Source organism: Microcaecilia unicolor, chromosome 2 (assembly GCF_901765095.1).
Source record: "Microcaecilia unicolor chromosome 2, aMicUni1.1, whole genome shotgun sequence".
NCBI classification, from domain to species: domain Eukaryota; kingdom Metazoa; phylum Chordata; class Amphibia; order Gymnophiona; family Siphonopidae; genus Microcaecilia; species Microcaecilia unicolor.
The window spans coordinates 382,653,834-382,671,513 of record NC_044032.1 but is presented as its reverse complement, the minus strand read 5'-3'; the positions used below and the strand labels follow the sequence as shown (position 1 = coordinate 382,671,513).

Here is a 17,680-nt window from a genome sequence, read left to right as displayed (position 1 = left end):
TGGCCATTTAGGGCACTTTTTTGGCACTTGTTCGTGAAAAAAAAGGGTCCAAAAAGGTGCCCTAAATTCTCGCTACTGCCGGCCATTTTTTTCGATTATTGGCCGAAGGCGCCCATTTCTCTCCGGCCGATAAACACGCCCCAGTCCCGCCTTCACCACGCCTCCGACATGCCCCCATCAACTTTGTTCGTTCCCGTGACGGACTGCTGTTGGAGGCGCCCAAAATCAGCTTTCGATTATACCGATTTGGGCGCCCACGGGAGAAAGGCGCCCATCTCCCGATTTGGGTCAGAATATGGGCGCCTTTCTCTTTCGAAAATAAGCTGGATAGTGAATGACAGCAGATGGTCCATCCAGTCTGCCCAACAAGATAAACTCATTTTACATGTACCAATTATTGGTACTGATTGACTTGTTTAATCAAGTTGTGCACGCAATTTGACCATGGAGCCAAATTATCGCGCACAACAAAGAGCCATATATAGAATTTGGGGGCAAATCTATTCTAGAATACCAGCGTAAGTCTGCATTTATGCACCACACTTTAGGCACAACCACTTAAACCTATGTAAATGCTATGCCTAAAAGCAGCAGATACTTAGTTTATTTGCATTTGCTATAGCGTCCTTGTTAACTTGCAGATCAGAGTGGTTTACAATCTAACAACAAAAAGGTATAAGAACTGCAATAAAATTGGACAGGAAAGGGCAAGCAAGCACACAGAGGCATTCACAACTCATAGGAGAATAATGAAATGGAAGCCAAAGAGTCCAGAAGAGGGAGAGAGAATGTGAACAGAAGAAAAAACCAGTCGTCCCCAGTACTAGACAAGCCACAGTCCATCTAAGTGGGGTCAAATGCAAGATGGAAATGCTAAATTTTAACAGTAGCTTTAAATTTAAGTAATGACGGAATTCCAAGTATAAGGAGCAGCAAAGAAAAAGGCACGGTGTCTTGTTGTTTTCCAGGTGGGCCTTTTTAGCTCCTGAGAAGGACCAAATGGTGATCATTAATAGAGCGGAGTAGGTGGGCTGGGGAGTACGAAATAGTAAGGGTCTTCCACATAGTACTCTCAGGAAACTGCAGACTATGCAGGATATTGCTGTCCGCTTATTGGGAAAATGTAACTCTGCTTTACGTTCTTCATCATTGGCTACCGGTGGAGTTTTGCATTTTGTTTAAGATTCTAGGCCTACTGCACAAATTTTTCATAAAAGATCTCCTGAAGTGCTTGCAGATTTAATTGGGCCATATATGTGCTCAGAGGATAAGTTTCTTTTGGAAGAACCAGGTATGAAATCGGCCCATTTGAGAAGGACCTGTAAGCGAGCTTTTTTCGTGGCAGACCCTGACCTATAGAATGGTCTAATCATATATATGAAGGTCGTCCCCTTGTATATTATATCCAACAGCCTCCGTGAGCTATAGAAATATATAGCCGGGGGTTTCTTGAGGCCTTTCCTCTACACACAAATAATGTGTCTTGATACATACGTCAATTGAGTTATCATGATCTCCTAATTGCTCTAGATAGTTGGCTATAGAATGGTCTCACAGAGTTGAGGGAGGAAAGGAGGCTAGTTCACTTTCGCTGAATGTTGAAAGCCCACTAGTTTACTGTGACGTTCCCTGGGGTATCTGGGGGGAAGGATGATTGATGTGTGATTTTGTTGGGATTTTCTACTCTTCTTTGCTACTTTTCCTATTATTTATGGAGTTCCTCCTTGATTTTATATTTTATGTTATTAATTGTAAACCACTTTGATATTTTATTATGTAAGGCAGTATATTAAAGACTAATAAACTGTAAATTGGATGAGAAATAAAGCGGGAGGCCTAAAGGCTTGAAGGGGAGCATAAGAAGTTTGAACGTTATACGCTGCTTGACAGGAAGCCAGTGGCATTTCTGTAATAAAGGGGTGACCTGATCATAGCGACCAGCATGGCACAGAAATCTGTTTTGAAGAGACTGTAATTTCTTTAACTTGGAGATAGTCAACAGTACGTCAATGCAACTATTGTATACAGTGCGTGCGGGAATAGTCAGAACTCTACTCTGACACACCCATGCCCCTCCCACGTTAATGCCTCCTTTGCAGTTGCACACAAAAGAGGATAGGCACTAGGGGCATAAGGCAGTTACGCACACAACTACTGCTTTAGAAATGTTGAGTAGTAGTAGTAGTAATTAGTGCCAAAGAGAGAAAAGAATAGTTCCAATTTAGATATCCAATGATGTGACTTTTGAAAATATTAAAACTGTCACACATTAAGGGGCATTTTCAAAAAAACGTCCAAGTCAGAATTGAGACGTCCTGCCCATAACGTCCAAAAATCTGTCCATCTCACAGCTATTCTTGAACAAGAAATACGTCCATACTTCTTGTTCGAAAATACGTGAGAAAGACATCCTTAAGCTGAAGACGTCCACTCTGAACAACCATTTTACAAACTGAAACGTTTATTTATTTATTTATTACATTTGTATCTCACATTTTCCCCACTGATTGCAGGCTTAAAGTGGCTTACATAAAACTGTAGTAAAGCTACAGTGCAAGAATTACAATTATGCAAACTGAGAGTAAGATAGGAAATAACAATTAAACAGCAATAAGTAAAAGATAATAACCTGTAATTAGTGTCCTTGGATCATATTAATAGTAAAGGTTAATTCAGATTATGTTGAACCAAGAGAATAAGCCTTCTTAAACAGTACTGATTTCAATAATTTCCTGAAGTTTAGGTAGTTCTGGGTAGATTTTACTGATTTGGGTAAGGCATTCCACATTTGAGTGCCTATGTAAGTGAAGTTTGAGGCGTAAATTGATTTGTATTTTAGGCCATTAGTCTGGGTAGTGTAAGTTTAAATCTGTCTGACAGCAATCTTAGAAAACTGCCATACAGATATCCTTGTAGAATAGAGGAGTAGCCCACTGGTTAGTACAGTGGACTGTAAACCAGGTTTAATTTCCACTGCAACTTTTTTTTTTTTTTGTAAATGTGATCCCTTCAGGAACAGAAACATACCTACTATACCTGAATGTACACTACTTCGATAGCTACTGCACTAACCACTCGGCTACTTCTCTAACCTGTATGTTGCTTTGTTCAGAATGTCCATAATACCTGCAGCCAACATAGACCCTGGTTTTCCTTCCCAGTTTCGCTTTCAGGGGAGACGGAGGGGGACAGCAGCTACTGGGGGATTAAGGAGAGGTCATGGCTTAATCCCTCCAGCGGTCAGATGCTCAATCAGAGCACCTTTTTGTAACTTGGTTGTGACTGAAACAGGTCTAGATAAAAACATCCTTCTTTTTAGACATGGGTGTTTCTTCCTGTTCAAAAATCGCTATTGGACGTCCTACATTAGGGCCCTCCCTAGTCCCACCCAAAACATCTCCCCTTGCTATTTGGATGAACTGCAGTGTGAAACGTCCAAATTCTGACTTTCCAAAATCTGGATTTGGATGTTTTTAGCAGATGGACATCTCTAAATGCCTAAAAAACTATCCATCTGCTTGGAAAATCAGCACCATTGTATACACACTTTAAGAATATATACATGTTATTTATTTATTTGTTGCATTTGTATCCCACATTTCCCCACCAATTTGCAGGCTCAATGTGGCTTACATTACACCGTAATGGCGATCGCCATTTACAGATAGAGAAATTACTGTGTCTCTTGGTTTACGGGCTACTTCTGTCTGTCCTACCGTTAAACTTATTGGTCCTCTCTGTCTGTCCTGATTTAGATTGTAAGCTCTTTTGAGCAGGGTCTGTCTTTTCTTCATGTTCAATTGTGAAGCGCTGCATACGACTGGTAGCGCTATAGAAATGATTTATAGTAGTAGTAGTAGTAGTATTACATTACAGCAGATGAATGGTACAATAGAATACAGAGAGGTATTGCATTGAAGTTCCTGAGTGAGTTATAGAATAAGTTAGATAGTCAAATGTAAAAGTTACTGAATGCGTTATAAACTAAGTTATAGAATCAAATATAGAAAGTTCATTTCCGGCATGAGAGACACAGTTCGATCCGGCATAATAGCTAAAGTGGTAGTGTATATTGTGTAACTTTATGAGAGGCAGCGAAGGTTATAATCTGATGTAAAGAGTTATAGATAATAGGGTAATTTTCCAAGCACTTAGGAGCCAATTCTATAACTGGGCACCTCCATTTAGGTGCCCTGAGGTCACCCAGTAGGAGCATGTTCTGTAAAGGAACCAAGACACCTAGGTTCCATCATAAATATTAGTGTAACCTGGTATCTACATGCCTAACAGGCGACAAAACAGAAATAAACAAAAGAAGGGGGTAGACCAATGTAGTTCCAACGTAAAAATATTTATTGTAAAAAGGGACAATAAAATGCAGTGGTGAGTCAATGACTCGTTTCAGCGCCAAAATGCTCCAGCCTCAGGATTTCAGATAATGTCACTGAAACTTGATGAATTGTACAACATAACAAAGTATCCAGTCAATCACCAATACTGTATCAATTAGTAGGAAAGAAACCAATATGTCATACGAGTGTAGAAATGTGTCAGTGTTACTTGCATAAACTATACATAAATGTGAATACCTAGGTTCTAGAATTGGTTTTTTAATGCCAGTAAATGTTTACCTATGAAACTTCTGTTAAACTGCCCAGAGCCTAGGCAGGCAAAATTATGCACACCATTTCAGTGGGGGTAAAGGGGAATTCTGAGGGAGGGGCAGGCTGGGGAGTGTAAGGACATGTGGACAGTTCATCTTCAAATTTCTACTTGTGGATCTGACCCATTGATGCCAACATTTTGAAATGATTGGGGATGCCATACTCAATGAAAACGATCTCTTTATTTATTAGGATTTATTTACCGCTTTTTTTTTTTAAAGAATTCACTCAAAGCGGTTTACAAAAAGAATAAATCAAACGTAAGCAATAGACAATTACAGCAGTACAAATATTCAAATGACAATACAAAGTATGGCATAGTATACTACTTTGTGTTAAACCACAATATGCTCAAAAGTGCAAGGAGGATGTCAGAGAAATTGTTTCCTTCCTGACGCAGCTGTGAGAGCAGCGAAACGAGACGTTCTTGTTGATCGGACAGAAGGAATTAGAGAACAACACAGTGGGAACCAGGAAATAAGCAGTGCAACGTACAGCCTGCAGCTTGCAGACAGCCCTGAAGTTAAGTACAGACTGTTTGTGTTGGATAAAGATCCGCAAATGAAGTGCTATTGACTCACAGGAATGAACGAGTGGGGAGTTCAGAGATAACCCTTGAGATAGGAAGCTGCATTAATAAGCTGGGCTGAATAACGTCAAGACTGAGCACTGACTGTATCAAGCCGTATTTAAGTGTAAGGAAGACAGAATCAGTTGCAGTAGATATTCTGCTCGGTACATTGTGAAGCTATATTTCCGAGGGCAGGAGTCACTGGTTTTTCTCCTAATGGGAGGTTTTTTCCAATTGACTTAAGAGACCTGGCCTCTGAAAGATTTTGATAGCAAGTACAGGACCAGTGATAATAACTACTTTCAGCAAACCAGTGGCGTTCCTAGGTGTGCTGACACCCGGGGCGGATCGCCGATGCGCCCTGCCCCCCGGGTGCAGCGCTCCCCCCGGAACAGCGTGACCCCCCCCGGTGAAAGAACCCCCCCCTGGGTGCACGCTGCTGGGGAAGGGGGGGGTGCCGCGCGCCTCTCGGCTCTTCGTTTCCATGCTCCCTCTGCCCCGGAGCAGGAAGTAACCTGTTCCGGGGCAGAGGGAGCATGAAAACGAAGAGCCGACAGGCACGCGGCAACCCCCCAGCGGCGTGCACCCGGGGTGGACCGCCCCCACCACCCCCCTTGGTACGCCACTGCAGCAAACAGCTTGAGTGCATGGGTTGGTGGTTGGTGATTGGGAGGCGGGGAAAGGGCTGGGCAGACTTATACGGTCTGTGCACTGAAGAGGACAGTACAAATAAAAAAGTAGCACATATGAATTTATCTTCTTGGGCAGACTGGATGGACCGTGCAGGTCTTTTTCTGCTGTCATCTACTATGTTACAATCAGCTGTGGATGTTTGGAGCAGAATATTTTGAACACCACGTGGTAAACATTACAAGGATTAGAATAGTGTACTACTTACAATGTCAACACAATACATAATAGAACATCTTAATTGACAGAGTAGGGTGCAAAATCAATGCAGTTCAGTTTAGACTGGGATCCCTTGCTAGACAGAATGAAGGAGCTTGCTCACTATTGGGTGGCTCAGCACCCACTGCACTCAGAGAGCGCTCCTTTGACCTGACCTCCACAGATAACAGGTGCAAAGTGTATGGATAGTTTGGGGGTTGGGACTAAACTTTTGAGGGGCCCAATAATGTCTGAATGTGACTCTGAAGTGACCTTCGATAGCATCATTTTTGGCCTCAGGAGTAGCATTCGTCTTTGCAGTCCATCAAAAAGGGGTGGGGAGAGAAGGGGAGTGATTCTGAACATCTCTAGGGGATGAGTATCAGAGCTGGAGATAGCTTCAAAACCAGGCACAAAAAGACCTTCAGTGAGATGGAATATGAATATTTCTCAAGTGAGCACTGTTATAACTTGCTACTTACATCATTTCTTTTCTTGGGCAGCAGTGAGTTGGTAACAATAGTCTAATGTCAGAAATCTTCTTTGGATGTACAAAGGATTTTGTAGTTTTCTGGCATTTGCATCGTTCACAGCGAGGATCCTCGAACAAACCTGTATGGTCAGAAACAGAGAGTGAGAGAGAGAAATGTAGCACCTACCCTCAAATCGTTACCTTCCAGAACAAGTTTATATCAGGGCAAATTTTTCCTATATTTATCTATATGGGACCTATTTATTAAGCTGCATCATCTGTTTTACACAGTGCGTTTTTTCTAGCTAAAAAGGTGCCGGTACTCAAATGCCAGGCCACCCTTCAGAGGTGGGGTGATCACTGAGGAACCCACCTCACAATTGCCAGCCCTCCCACACACAATAGCCAGGCCCCCTGAAACCATCACAGAATCTATGACAAGGCAGAATTTGTGTTTACAGACTGAGCATTTTCATTAAAACTTGGGGTCCTTGGGTCAATTTTAGCAGACAGTGGAAAAAGTGCCTGTACTCAGTACCCCCAAGTACCCCCTCAAAAAAAGCCCTGGTTTCACATAGCTTTTAGAAATCAATAACAGTGCATCTTGTTAACTGTTTATACATGCTAATTGCTATGCAGGGGTGGACTGACCACTGGGACAATAGGGCAGTGCCTGAGGGCCCACAACAGTAGAGGCCCACTCTCCCCTAGCCTCCATCTTTTAAAATCGTTTTTGATATGTAGTTAGGGGCTCATGACCCTTAGTGCCCAGAGGCCCAGATCACTGACAGTCCCCCCTGTTGCCATGTTAAACTGATGATGCAGAAAATGCCATGTTGGGACAAGGAATGGGTAGGGAACAAACTGATAACACAGAGCAGTTAACTTAATTTGACATCAAGAGGTAAAGCTAAATGCATTGCTCATTATTGTCCATGCTATTAATTCATGATAGCCAGTTTTCCTCTGTGTTAACACCATGTAAGCTCTCCCTAAAATGCTGGGAATACCCCACCAACATTTAACTCTGAGGTTTTACATTTACCCCCAATTCAGTAAAAGTTGCTAAAAATTGTGCATGCAAATTTGGGTGCATGCCCAATTTAAATAAATAAGCTAATTAGTGCCAATAATTGGCTTCTTAGCAAACAGTTATTGGCACTAATTAAATTTGATTGAACTTCTTGCATGTAAATTTAGGCTCGGGATCTGTGCCTAAAATGTACGCGTTATTTGAAAAAGGGGGTGTGGAAGTGGGAAAGTCATGGGTGGAATGGGGGGGGGGGGGGGTTCCTAAAATTAACACACTGTTATAGAATAATAGGGATACACACCTAACATAGGTGCGCACATTTGTACCAGGTTTCAGTTGGTGCAAAGTTAGGCACGATTCCCGGGTGTAAGCATTATTCTATAAACCACACCTAACTTTGTGGCATGTAGAATAGCACTTTTTTCAGTACTGATTTTTTTGTAGCTATATATTAGAATCTAGCTCTTACTGTGCATTAATTTTGGCTATTACTGCATGGTGATTGCAAAAACTTGGGCGTCTTAATTGATATGTCTATGAATTGCCCCACATTTCACAAGTGCAATTAATGTACAAATGAGAACATATGGGCCAATATTGAAACAGACTTTATAAGTCCACTATCTATATATTTTCAAACACTATGGACTGGATTCACTAATTGGGCACCAGAAAAAATTGGTGCCCAGCGCCAGTGGCGGCCCTACCATTAGGCCAACTGAGGCGGGGGACTCAGGTGGTACTCTCTAGGAATGGCACTCTCCCCTACCCTCCTCAACTCTCTTCCCCACGTTTACCTTATTTTTTTCATTTGCAAAAGGTGGCAGCGATTCCCATAGGCAGCTGTGCCACCAGCACCGGCCTCTTCTCCTTACTGCAGCCCGCCTCTTGTCGCAACTTCCTGTTTCCTCAGAGGCGGGATGCAGTACAGTGTAGAGGCCAGTGCCAGGAGCACTGCTGCAGGGCAGCCTTTGGGAATCACTGTCGCTGCCACCTTTTGGAAAAGAAAAAAATAAGGGAAGAGGGTTGAGGAGGGAAAGGGAGAGATGCCAGACTGGGTGTGGGCAGGGACAGTATCTCATCCCTGCCTCGGGCAGAAGATTGCCTTGGCCCACCCCTGCCCAGTGCTATTCTATACAGGGCACTCTGGGATGAACACTCTTTGTAGATAGCGTTGGATGCCAAATTCTGTGTCTAATTTTGGGATGAAATTCTGGAATGCAAGTTAGGTGCGCATCTGTGGTATGCCATAAAATTGTGTGCAATTTTCTGGAATGCCTATAACCCGCCCATGCCCTTCCCATGGCCACGCCCCTTTGCAGTTATGCACAAAACCACTTAGGCACTATCCGATGACTGGATGCAAAAGTTTGGTGCTTAGTTTCAAGTGCCATTAATAGAATTGCCCAGTATATGGATCAGAGCCAAATGTTAGATGCCAAGAAGCAGTGTGCTAAGTGCTAATTTTACAATAGCATTGGAATGTCCAGATTCTCTTATAGCATAAATCAACATTTATGAGTCAATGTTTAGGTGCTCCACTTATGCCGTATCAATAGCACGTACATTACATAACACGTATATACCACACATATCTTTAAAGTTCAGTGTGGCTCATAAGAAAAGAACTGAAACATCTCCAGGAATTACATGACTTCTTAATAAACCATAAATAAAAGCATATATATTTATGTGACCTAGAGGGGCATAATTGAAAGGTCTTCCAAGTCTGAATGAGGACGCCCTCAGGAAGTCGGCCAAAATCAGGTAGGTATAATGGAAAAATAGTATGGACTCCCTTAGACATTCCATTATCGCAGTTGAAAACGCCCAAATCAGGCATGCCCAAAGTATAGGAAAAATACTGCAAAGACGTCCTTAGTACAGTAACAAGAACACGTTTCTCACAGAACTGCCGAAGGATGTCCATCTTACTAGGCCCACCAAAGGACGGCGGCCCTGTAACAGGGACGTCTATCGGCAGTTCTGTGAGAAGCACGTCCTTGTTACTGTACTTTACCATGAATTTTCCTTATTTTCCTGTACCTGGATGTCCGCAACTACATGCACTGTACTTGCGGAACATGCAGCTATGGGAAATATAACGAACATACATATTTTACTGTGTATATATGAAGAGGTTTGCACACTTGATAATGATCGATATAAGGAAAGCTCCATACGTGTGAATACATATTCATCCAAATAAGGCCCCGCAAGCGTGATGACGGTCCATGTACGTTCATGCGTGACGGTCGTCCACATGTGGCGCCATTATAGATGCTAAGACGTGCACATACTGACCCGTCCATATATGGAACTGTCCATGTAAGGGCGTCCATCACGTATGGGCGTCCACATAAGGCAATGCACGTTTTCCAATGGTTATTCACTGAGAAACATGGCTCTCCGCAGGGAGCCAAACTACAGCGTCGGTGAGAGTCTGCTCCTGGTGCAGCTCTGCCTGAGGCACCGGCGCAGGCTGTTCATGTGCCACCACCACCTGCCCCCCAGGACTGTGGCCATCACAACATGGACATAAATACGACACATCCTGTAACTTCTAACTAACCTCCTCTGAGATGAATGAGATGACATGCCTCACTTCTGTATCCCCCTTTCTGGGGTGGATACTGTTTTATGGTATTCTTGCCTGATGTCCTGCTCTTAGTGGTTGTCATAGCATGATTTGAAAGTAATGTAAAGATGTGTTCCCTGTCAGCACATCTTATAGTGTACTCCTTTTTTTCAGTCTATTAGATTGTAAGCTCTTTGAGCAGGGACTGTCTTTCTTCTATGTTTGTGCAGCGCTGCGTATGCCTTGTAGCACTATAGAAATGCTAAATAGTAGTAGTAGTAGCTTCCTGGGTTCCCTGTCATGCATCTCATACCCCATGCGTATAGCCCAGGGCTCACCACTGACCCCACCTTTCCCCATTCCTGCACTATGCAAGCCATGTTGAATGTGCTGATCTCAAGGACACTCCTTTTACATACACAGGGTGCCAGCAGCAGGAGGAGGAGCAGGAGGAGGAGGAGGAGGCGGCGGCAGGAGTGTCTGCTCTAGTAGTGCAGGAGGAGGAGGAGGAGGAAAAGGAGGCAGGACTGCCTCAATTGGTGGTGGAGCAGGAGGAGGAGGAGGACCCCTTTGAAGATATGCCTCCGCTTGAGGAAGAGGAGGGCCCAACACCTCCAGCCCTCTCCACACCATCCCCACCACCCTCCGCCTCCCCATTCCCAGCCCTGCGCCTCCTGCAGCAACTGGTGAATAGCCAGAACCAGTTGCTGCAGGAGGTGTCAGCGATGTGGCAGGCTAACGAGCAGCACTTCAGGGCACAGAGGCTGCTCCTGGTGCTGCTCGTTAGCCTGCTGCAAAGGGCCATGCAGCAGCAAAGCCCTCATTGAGGACAATTCATATATCTTTGTACATAGTTCTGTTTTGTTGTTTTGTTAAATACACATGTTTAATATTTTTAATATAACAGGGTGTGTGTCTCTACTTTGTGCACTACATATTATCAAATGCTGTGGTTGATTTGGTAGCGCTATAGAAATGATAAGTAGTAGTAGTAGGAGGCAGCAATCTGGGTTGCACGACAGGTGAAATGTGACAGAGAAACTTTGGTACATATGTGTCATAAGTGTGGCCATACAGAAGGCCGCCTGTTCCTTCCAAACTGCATGGCTGTATGGTAAGGGGGGGGGGGGGGGCGCTGGGTGGGCATTTCTGTTGAGGAACACAAACTCCCATCCAGCCTCTCCCCCCTTACCATAGAGCCCCACAGCACAGAGTTGTGTAAATAATAGGTATGTTGTCTAGCACTAGTGATCTGCCAAGTAGAAACTTGCAGATAACCATAGGTAGCGCATAGACGATGTTTGCTCTCTGATCACCAGACACCCTTACCCACAACCACACCTCATTGGTGAGGGCCAGGAAGGAGCTACAAACAGCTGGGTCATCTTTCACATTGAATGTATCAGCAATGGTATATAGTGCTGAGGAGAAAAGGGAAACCAAGGGTAAAAGCATTAGATGGATGTTTACTTCATCACAATTGTAATATAATACATCAGGTGCAGAAGGGCACAGGCTAGGGGAATTATATAGGCACCAGGCTGTAGCCACCTGCAGCTAATTTAGAAGAGGAACTGTAACCAGAACCCCTCTCCCTCACCGTGACTTAAGGGCTCAAGGCCGTGGTAGGCACGCACCTGTGGCCACCTTGAAAATAGTTTGCAGAACAGAATTTAGAAATGTTGTTGTTTCATAAATATGGAGGATTGCAGGACTGTGTTGAATAATGTGGAAAAGACATTCAGTGCATACATGCTTCCCCCTCCCCACCCCTAACAACCTTGATAATGGGTGAGCACTTCATAAAAGGGGACTGGGATTCACCACATAAAGAAGGATGGAACCTAGCGGGGAGACACATGAGGTGCAAAGCGGGAGAAAAACTACCAGCTGTGGATACCTGTGAACCTGGTGAAAATAGAGGTAAGATTTGAATGCAGAGAACATACAGAGAATGGGGAGCCCTTGACCATGAGGGATGCACACATCCAATCTCAGGGCCTCTTCCCCTCCCCATCCCCCTCCCCCACCCTACAGGCAGCCACAACTGAGTGTGTCCAATAGAGAACAAGACATCTGTACAATGAATTGGGTAGAAACAATCATGGCTCTCAGAGTGCAGTGTATTACAGTCCACTGGTGTCTCTTGCAATCCTCTTGACCAGCTGTCCTGCAAGATGCAAGAAGTGTTTGTTTAGCACCTACATAGCAGAAAGGGAAGAGGTGGCTGAGAGGCATGAGCTTACCTTGAACTTGTGGTGCAAGAATCTGTTGGCTCCAAGTGACCACAAGCTGCCTGCTTCAACAAAGGAGAGAGAGAGAATGGGGGGCAGTGAGGGAGCATATCACACACAGCAAGGAGCTCCTGGAGGGTAGAGAATGGAGAGTATATGCTAAGCTACCAGCTAACACCCAGTCTGAAACAAAGCCCATACACTAGTTATCTTTCAAGAATTGGGAAAAAATGTCCCCCCCCCCCCCAAAAAAAAAACCCCCCCAAAAAACAAACAGGTGCACAAAAGCATACAGTGGCAAAAACAAGGTTTACTATAACTGGAGCTAAAACGCTTTGAAATACCACCCCATAAACTAAAGAAAAACCTCTAAAGTGCAAGCACAGAGAAAGCCGTTTTAAAGAGGTGCCAATAAAGGGAATGCAAACTTCCAAATGGGAAGAGCAGCTGGGGACGTTTATCATTATCACCCTTAATCGAAATGAGGACACCCAAAACACAGTGCAGCTGGGGACGCCCATAGTTCCCTACCTATAATCGAAATTAGGACGCCCAAATCGGCGAAGCAGCTGGGGACATTTAGGGATTTTGTCGATAATCAAAATTAGGATGCCCATCTCAGGGACGTCCATCTCATTCTCACATGGGTGTCCCTGAGAGCATATGTAAGCGCCCTTCTCTGTATTTTCGATTCTTTGCATCGCATTGGTACACTGGCACCAAAGCAACCACCCACCCGCAAGGGTAATTTCACTGACGCAGAAGTTGACCTGCTGGTTCAAGAAATACAGAGGAGGCACACGCATCTCTTTGCTCCCACGGGCCAGAGGCTAGCTGTTACAACGAAGCAGCGAGAATGGGAAGCAGTAAGGGACCGGCTCAACGCGGTCTTCCACTGTGGCAGGATGTGGAAGACTGCAAACGAAAGTGGTGCCAGCTGAGGCGTGATGTGAGGAGGAAGGCTGGTGCCAACCCCCCAGCAGATGACACTGCTAACCTGACCCCCCTAGAATGCATCATTCATGGGCTCTTGCCCCAGAAGGGGATCCATGGCATTGGGTTCCTTGACACATCAGCACAGCCTGACGGCTCAGGTAGGTTCACCATTAGGAAGCTGGGGTATCTGTTGTGCTGCATTACACTCTGTTTTCCACAAGTGGGGGACAGTGTGGTGCACCTCAGTAGGGGAAGGGGTGAGAACACCACAAGCAAAACAAATCACTATTCATTACTGACCCTGACACAGGGAGTAGCAGGGGGGAGAGTGGAAGGGGGAGGGTTTCCAGCAATGTATATAATATATGTAAATAATATATTTAAAATATAAAATATAACATCTAACTAAAATAAATAAACTTTGTGTAGATTAGCACTGTTTCACAGCTTTGGGGGCCTTCCCCATCACCAAACTCTGCATATCTCCTTCCCACATCTCTGTACTGTAGCCACTGTGACCTCTGCACTCCTTCCACAGTTCTATGTGTACCCACCTGCCTGTGTGGCTCTCTTGCACATCAGTCTCTGTAGTACACTGTGCTCCTTGTCTCCAGCTCTCTACCACGTACAATGACATCAGTGGCTTGCCTGCCAATCCCATTCCTCGCCATCTCTTAGCCTGTGGGGCTATATATATGAATGCTGAAAAACAAAAGCACACACTTCCTCCCCTTTTGCTATGCAGGTGATGACAACCAGTCGGAGGAAGAAGATGGCCCTACTGGCCACCAGCCCCAGCACACAGAGCAGCAAACCAGTGGGCCTGCACAAGAAACCACACAGGACCATGGGGTGGAACCACAGGACCCAGCAGCAGCAGCAGCGCCGGTTCTCCCTCCACTACCCACAGCAGAGGCTCTCCCTCCACCACCCGCAGCCTTTGCTGATGGTGGCACTGAAGAAGAAGCTGAAGATGCAGAAGGGGAGGCACCTCCTCAGCAGAGGCCATCCAGCCAGAGGAGGCAGCTACTGCGCCTCGCCACACAATTTCTGGGCCAGAATGTGCAGATGGAAGACTACTGGTGCCAGAAATTGGAGCTGCACTGGGAAGCACTCCAGGCCCAACGGGAAGCGGTAGAGGCCCAACGTGATGTGATACAGCAGCTCCAACGGCTGGAGCACAGCATCAAGGGCCTGTGCCGTGACCTGAGAGCACCTAATACAGCCCTGATGCAGCAACAACTGGTGTTGACTTCCACCACTGCACAGCAACCACCTGCTAAGAAGTGGAGCTTGAGATCCTCAGCCTCCCCAGCCACTGGTCCAGCAGCCACCACACCAGCTCCCCTTCTGGGTCCTGTGGCCAGGTTGCAGGGCAAGCCACAGAGTGCAAGGTGGCCAGACTTCCACAGGGCAGCCGAGGCAGCAGGCTGCCTTGTGGACACAGAGGAGGAGAGTGGGAGCTCATCAGAGGACTCTCAACAGAGTTCTCCTGCAGCACCAGCTGCAAAGGAACATGGTGGGAGGGGTAGGGGAAAGTGTTGGGACATGCTGGGGGGTGAGGGTTGGAGGGAGGGGAATATGCACAGAGTGGGTGATGGTAGTGGGAGGGGGGGGTGGTGTTGGTGTGTAAATACTGTGTGTGATATAAATAAATGTCAACTTACTCTCATAGAAAACTTGTCTCGATCAGTCTTTGCCTGGATCTGACCCCCAGCTGGTGTGCAGTCTGATCTGCTCTGTGGGCGGGAGGTGGAGGGGGCTCCTCATCCTCTTCATCTGAGGCCTGCTGCTCTGGTGGCTATGGCTCTTCTGGGAGGGCCTGTCCTCGGTGTATTGCCGAATTATGCAGCAGGGCAGGAATATCTTTGCCACCTTTTGGGGGCTGTACAGGAGCTCCCCTCCAGAATGGTCCAGACATCGGAACCTGTTCTTAAGTTGTCCGAAGGTGCGCTCGATAATGCCACGGGTGGTCCGATGTCTACTGTTGTAGCTCTCCTCTGACCCTGTTTGTGGGTGCACTATGGGGGTCATGAGCCAACTCCACTGTGGGTAGCTCTGTCACCTTTGGGGAGAAGCAGGATGAGAAAGATGAGTGTGTATTGTTTGGAGCGGGTACCTTGTGGAGCTGTGTGTGTGTGTGTGTGGGGGGGGGGGGGGGGGGGGGGGAGGGATAGTGGGTTGTGGAGTGAGCAGGAGGGAGACAGTGCTGAGGGCTGCCTGTTGGTGGAGGTATAGTTTGGGCAGATCCATGCTGCACTTACCTAGGAGCCATCTGCCGGTAATCTCCCCTCGGTCAAACCTGCGGAAGATTCCTGTGTGCTGCAATATATAGGCATCATGGGTGGAACCTGGGTATCGGGCACACACGTCTAGAATCTCCCCCTGGGCGTCACACACAACTTGCATATTCATGGAGTGGAATGCTTTCCTTTTCCTATAAGTGGCCTCTCGTGCCCCGGGGGGTGGGGTGGGGGTCTGAGTGCGACATGTGTGCAGTCAATGGCACCTATGACCAAGGGGAAGCGAGCTACGGCATAGAATTCAGCCATGTTGTTCTACAGGGCCTGGGTGGGGGGGGGGGGGGGAGGTGTTCTACTCGGAGGTGTGGGTAAGGAAGGCATCAAGGAACTGGGTGAGGCAGTTAGAAATGGAAGGCTGGGTGAGACCCGTGTTCACAGCTAGGACAGACCGGAAACTCCCAGTGGCCAGAAAAGATAGAGAAGTGGTGATCTTTAGGTGCACAGGGATGGGGTTGTTCCTACGGGTCCTGGGCTGCAGGAGGGGTTGGAGCTGGTCACAAAGGTGCTGATTGGTAGCCCTATCAAAGCGGTACCTAGTGAGACACTGCAGGTCAGTGAGGTCTAGGAAACTGCTAGGGGGCCTGAAAACTCTGGGGCGTGAGTACCTCCTGCGGTGCCTCCCCTCTTCCTCCAACATGTAAGTCACCTGTGCATTTTGTGTCTTCATTTGCCCACACTACAGGTGCAATACAGTGCGACCAGTGCTCACCTCTCCCTACCGACTTGGTGAAACACAGCAGCAACAAACAGAAGCTGCCACTCACTCTCCCACCACCGACACACACCCACTACAAACTCTCCTGGCACACCCTCTAACCACTCACTTACTCTCCAAGCAGCAAACGACAGTCTTCACAAACATGCTGCAGCAGTACACAGGACAAAGAGACAAACAGAGACTACAAACAGGTAAGGGAATGAAATATGAACTTGGGGACAGTAAATGGAGAGGAAGAGGGGATGGGGGACATAGAGGAAGGAGCAGTGGTGTCTAGGTTTGGGGGCTAGAAGGGGTAGGGAAAGCTGAAAAGGTAAAACACAAATGAGGCAGGTGAGGGTGAAAACGTTCCGACTATGGCACACAGACAAAGGTAACAGGTACTCAACAAACTCTCAGCTTTCTCTGCAAACAACGATTCAGCTTTCTCTCCCAACAACACTCTCGCCACTCTCCAACTCCACAAAATCGCTAATGGGTGTAAAGACAACTTCCCCCTTACTCTGGTCGCTTTTATTTCAAGTCTAATTAAGAACGCCCATGTTCCGACCCATGCAAAACCATTTTGCAAGCCGTTATACACTGGGGGCGCATATCATGTAATGCCGCCCCTAACACGCCCCCTGTGGGGACGACCATTGATGGGCATCCTCACACTGAGGATGACCTTATGGCCCTTATTGGATTTGGGCGACCTTCTTTCACGGGGATGCCCATTTACCTTTTGTGTCACTTTTTGGGCTCCCTTCTCTTTTGAAAATGAGCCAGCTAGCCTCTTAAAAATTTTCTAAAAAAAAAAAAAATGTTTTCAACAATCTTCAAAAAGTCATATAACTAGATTGTCTTCTAATATCAGTTGGTAAATCATTCTAGTGTATAGCTGCCAAATATGCAAATGTACTAGAGAGAAACTTTTTATGAACCACCTTGCTAGGTTCCGGAAATTGTAAAATTAAAACACATCCAGATCCACATCCATTGCTAGACAAATATGCAAGTTTAATGGGCTAATAACTGCTTGTTTTACTTGTTTAACTTATAAATTACTTGTTTACATATGCTGTCTGTTATATTCAATGTTAACCCACTGTCATTTGTTTTTTCTTTTGTTTGCTTATGTTCGTGTTTTTTAATTCAAAATTATAAATAAAGATATTAAAAAAAAAAAAACACACATCCAGATCCAAGGGAAATATTCCTCAAGGACAATCTGATTAAGCCAGACATTTAAGTGGCTGCTTCACCATGCACCATCAGAAATACCAACAACAAAGTTTGATAAT

The 17,680-nt window shown here is 45.7% G+C and overlaps 1 protein-coding gene across 1 annotated transcript in view; it reads right to left on the bottom strand.

Moving 5' to 3' along the window:
* CXCL13 (C-X-C motif chemokine ligand 13) overlaps positions 1-17,680 on the bottom strand; it is a 37,124-nt gene that overhangs the window by 8,362 nt on the left and 11,082 nt on the right. The window contains exon 2 of the mRNA XM_030190546.1: positions 6,606-6,735. Within this exon, the coding sequence (XP_030046406.1) occupies positions 6,606-6,735 (130 nt within the window). The remainder of the gene's footprint in view (positions 1-6,605; positions 6,736-17,680) is intronic.